The 4,444-nt window shown below is 23.9% G+C and overlaps 1 protein-coding gene across 1 annotated transcript in view; it reads right to left on the reverse strand.

Moving 5' to 3' along the window:
• LOC117175918 (transmembrane protein KIAA1109-like) overlaps positions 1–4,444 on the reverse strand; it is a 178,513-nt gene that overhangs the window by 16,566 nt on the left and 157,503 nt on the right. Inside the window, exon 25 of the mRNA XM_033365766.1 lies at positions 2,400–2,795. Coding sequence (XP_033221657.1) covers positions 2,400–2,795 — 396 coding nt within the window. The remainder of the gene's footprint in view (positions 1–2,399; positions 2,796–4,444) is intronic.

The raw sequence follows: 4,444 nt of genomic DNA on the forward strand, positions 1-4,444 counted from the left end.
AAAAATTATTATTAATTTATCCTGAATTCTTTACAAGAAATTTTAATTCTTTCGAATTTTTTTCATTTTTTTAACACCTGCTGAATTATTTTTAATTAACTTCAATTCTTCTAAATTTTTTAAGTAAAAATTCTTTTAAATTTACTCCAATTTTAAGTCAGTTGGAATATTTTATATTTTCTCAATTTACTTGAATTTTTATCAATTTTATCCATTCTTCTTATTTTTCTTAATCTTTTCTAAATTAACTGAATTATGTTTTAAAAATTTTCCCTAATTATATTCTTTCAAATTCTTGACAAGGAGGATATTTTTTTGGTTTCTCAATTCACAATTTTTCATTTACAAAACCCCGATCATACTTTTATTTTTAAATAAAATTGGTAAAAATTGTAAAAAGAATTAATAACCGTTATGGAAAATAAATTTGTTCGCAATAAACAAAATAAACTTGATAAAATTGAATTTTTCGTGAAAAAAAGGTTTAAAAACGATTATTTCCATAATTTTTTAAGATTATTGAAGGAAATTAAATTTAGAAACATTTCAAAAATTAAAAAAAAATTAAAATTAAAAAAAAATGGTTTTATAAACTAATTTGTATTCTTGGCCCGAAAAGTAAACAATTTGCAAAAGAAAATTTAACTGTTTGGTCCAAAAATGATTTATTATATTGAAACTAATTTTTTTTAAATAAAATCAATTTTTGGTTAAAAAAGCAATTTTTTGTTGAAAATTTATATTGCCGTGTTAAAAGTTCAATTTTTTAAATAGAAAAATTGTTTTTTGGATTAAAAATTTCACAATCTGGTATAAACTGCAACGATTAAACTGTTTTGAAGAAAATTAGTTTTTTTTTCTAAAATTTATTTCTCCTTAATAAGAATTACACTACAACATTTTTGGTCAATTTTTTTAGTTTAAAAATTGAAATATTTGGTAAAAAGTATATGTTTGGTTTCCAATTCGTATTTTTTGGTAGAAAATAAATTTTTTTTTAATGCAACTCTCTGGTTGAAAATTATATGTTTCGATTAAAAAATAACTTGTTTTGTTAAAAAGATCGCAAATTATTAGTTTAAAATTAAATTGTTTTATAAACAAATTCGTATTCTTGGCCCGAAACGTAAACGGTTTGAAAAAAATTTAACTATTTGGTCAAAAATTGATTTATTATGTTGAAACTCATATTTTTTGGAAGGAAGTCAATTTTTTGGTTAAAAAGGTAATTTTTTGTTGAAAATTTATATTTCCGGGTTGAAAGTTCAATTTTTTTTATAGAAAAATTATTTTTTGAATTGAAAAATTTCACAATTTGGTATAAACATCAACTATTTGGTACAAAGTTAAACTGTTTTGAAGAAAATTAGTTTTTTTTCTGAAAATTAGCTTAAAAATTCAACTATTTAATTCAAAATTTCTAGAAACGAAAAATATATATACTAAAATTTGGACAAACATCACGTCAATTGTTCAAAATATTTTCTTTAAAGTGTATGTATTTTCATAAGTATTTATCTTTTTGGGCAGAAAATAAAGCTTCTTGTTTAAAAATCGAACTGTTTGGTAAAAAGTATATGTTTGGTTTCCAATTCGAATTTTTTGGTAGAAAATAAAATTTATTTTTATTAAAAATGCAATGTATGGTTAAAAATTAATCTACTTTAGTTGATAATTCAAGTGTTTAGTTGAAAATTCGTATTTTTTTATTGCATTGACCTGTTTTTCAATTAAAATAAAAATATTTTCTGGTTTAAATATCAACTATTATATTTTTGGTTGAAGATTATTATTTGCAGTTTGAATATGCAACTGTTTTGTAGAGAATTCGTCTCTTTGGCTTGAAAATATAAATACTGGGTTGAAACTTGAACAAATTTGTTAAAAAATAATGTTTAGGGTTGAAGACTCCTCATTTTATTTAAAAATTCTACTTTTTTGATTTAAAATTGCTGGTTTTAACTGAAAATCTAAATATTTGTTAGAAAATACATGTATTTTTTAACAATTAGTATGTTTTATTGAAAATTGTTAATTTCAAAAAAATTGTAACTGTATCGTTAAAAATTAATCTGTTTAAATAACAACTGTATCATTTTTTTAAAGCAAATTCAACTAATTTGTAGAGAATTCATCCGTTTAGCTTGAAAATTCAACAATTTGTTAAAAAATTGAATTTTTTGTGGAAGATGTATGTAATAAAAAAAAATTAGTCTTTAGAGTCATTCTTTTCGAAATAGTCGTAAAGAGTTACTGCTAATGAAAAAAAAAAACCTAGTTATCAATTCATTACTTACTTAAAAAAGTAATTTCGTTGCTAAAAATAGAAACTATTAACTTTCCATCAATAGTTTCTAAAGAATACTTTTCATAAATTTGCGTAAAAAAATATGACTTACTTGACAATGATCCATTTTTGTTTGTGGCATCATTAACAAGAAGAGTATTGTTTCTCTTGATTTCCGGTTGCTGCTCCTTCAACTCCAATTGCGTTTCCTTAAAATTTTGATACATATTGCTAATTTGATGCAACAATCGCAAAAGTGGCATGTTCACTTGCTGACTGATGTAGCGTATATTCAGACTAAAATTGACAACGGTGCTTGTGTGCTTTTTCAACTGTCCTCTGGAGATGTACAAAACATTTTGCTTTTGAATCATGTCGTCCACAGCCATGTCAGCCATCTTCTTGATGTCAATATCAATGCCAATTTTTTCGCATAAGAAAGCAGGAGTTTCGGGAGGTATGTCGAGATGGAACTTTGCTGCTCCTTTCTTCGTTGGGTACTTGGTTCCTACGTGTAACGTTACAAATTTGTGAAATCCTTTTTTGTATTTAGATTTTATAAAATCCTGAATCAGATTTTTTTGTCGATGAGATAGTAATCCCCCTTTTTTTAGCAGATATACAAAAATTAGATGTCGCTCTGGTGGTTTTTGTGCCGAAAATTCGACTTTTTAATGTTTAAATATTCATTTGTACAATTTTAAACAACCCACCGTGCGTTATGCAGGAAATTCTCTATTAGGGTATAAAATAAAATAAAATATAAAATTTATAAAATAAAATAAAATAAATAAAAAAATAAAAATTCATAAAATAAAATTCATAAAATTCATCACTAAAATTTTTTTTGTAAATTCTGAAACTTTCAGAAAATATTACTTAGGGATCGTCAAAAAAAATTACTTAACAGCTCAAGGGGGAGAGAGGTGGTCCTTCACTTATTTGGGTAATTTGTTCAAATTCACAAAAACTTTCACCTAAATTTTATTATTTGGTTGAAAATTTAACGATTTTCTTAAAAAGACATCCTTTTTGGTTGCAAATTCAACTGTTTTGTTAAAAACTCGTCTTTTTGGGTTGAAAATTCAACTCTTTTTGTGGAACATTAACATTTTATTTAAAATTCAAATTTTGTTGCTGATCAGCCAATTGAAATCTTTTTTGGATGAAAACTTTTTTTCTGAAAATTTTCCTTTTTGGTTTAAAAGTTCATTTTTTAGCAGAAATATTGTATCATTTTTTGATACAAATGGTAAAAATTCTTCTTTTTCGATTGAAAATTCAATTTTTTTCCGTAGAATCTTATTTTTTGTTACAAAATTTTATTTTTGGATTTTAAAAAGTTATCTAGAATCTTTTTTGGAAGAAAATTCAGCTATTTTTAAAAAACTTTTGCTGACTTTTTTAAAAATAAAAATTCATCTGTTTTAAGACACAAGTAATCTTTTTTGGATGGAATTGCAACTTTTGGTAGAGAATTAAACGAGTTTGTTAAAAATTCATCGATTTTAGTCGAAAAAAATCGTCATTTTGGATTGAAAATTCAATTTGTTTAGTAGAAACTTATTTTTTGTATAAAAATTCATATTTTTATCGTGAAAAGTCAACTGAAATATTTTTTAACAGGAAATTTAACTATTTTTTTGAAAATTATCTTTCTGATTTAAAAATGCATCTGCTTTAGTAGGAATTTAATTTTTTTAATGACATTTCAACATTTTGGTTAAAAATTATTATTTTTTGAACTTTAATAAAAAATTGTGGATTTTTATTAAAGATTCATCTGTTTTAGTACAAATTCCATATTTTTTGGATAAGAATACAACTGTTTTATATTTAATTCAAGTATTTTGTTAAAAATTCATCCTTTTTAGTTGAAAAAATTCGAATTTTTTTATTGAAAATTCAACTTTTTTCGTAGAAACTTATTTTTTGTTAAAAAATTCATATTTTGATCTTGAAAAGTTCACTGGGATCTTTTTTGGATAAAAATTCAATCTTTTTTTAAACATTTAAAAATATATATAATATATAGAATCAAACCGAAGGGCCTACGACAAAGCCACCGAACGCGTTCTCGGGTTGCGGATAGAGGGTCCCTGTACCAAGGGTTTCTGCTGAATATGGTTACAAAAATAAATAGGCAGTCGCGGACAA

Source organism: Belonocnema kinseyi, chromosome 7 (genome assembly GCF_010883055.1).
Source record: "Belonocnema kinseyi isolate 2016_QV_RU_SX_M_011 chromosome 7, B_treatae_v1, whole genome shotgun sequence".
NCBI classification, from domain to species: domain Eukaryota; kingdom Metazoa; phylum Arthropoda; class Insecta; order Hymenoptera; family Cynipidae; genus Belonocnema; species Belonocnema kinseyi.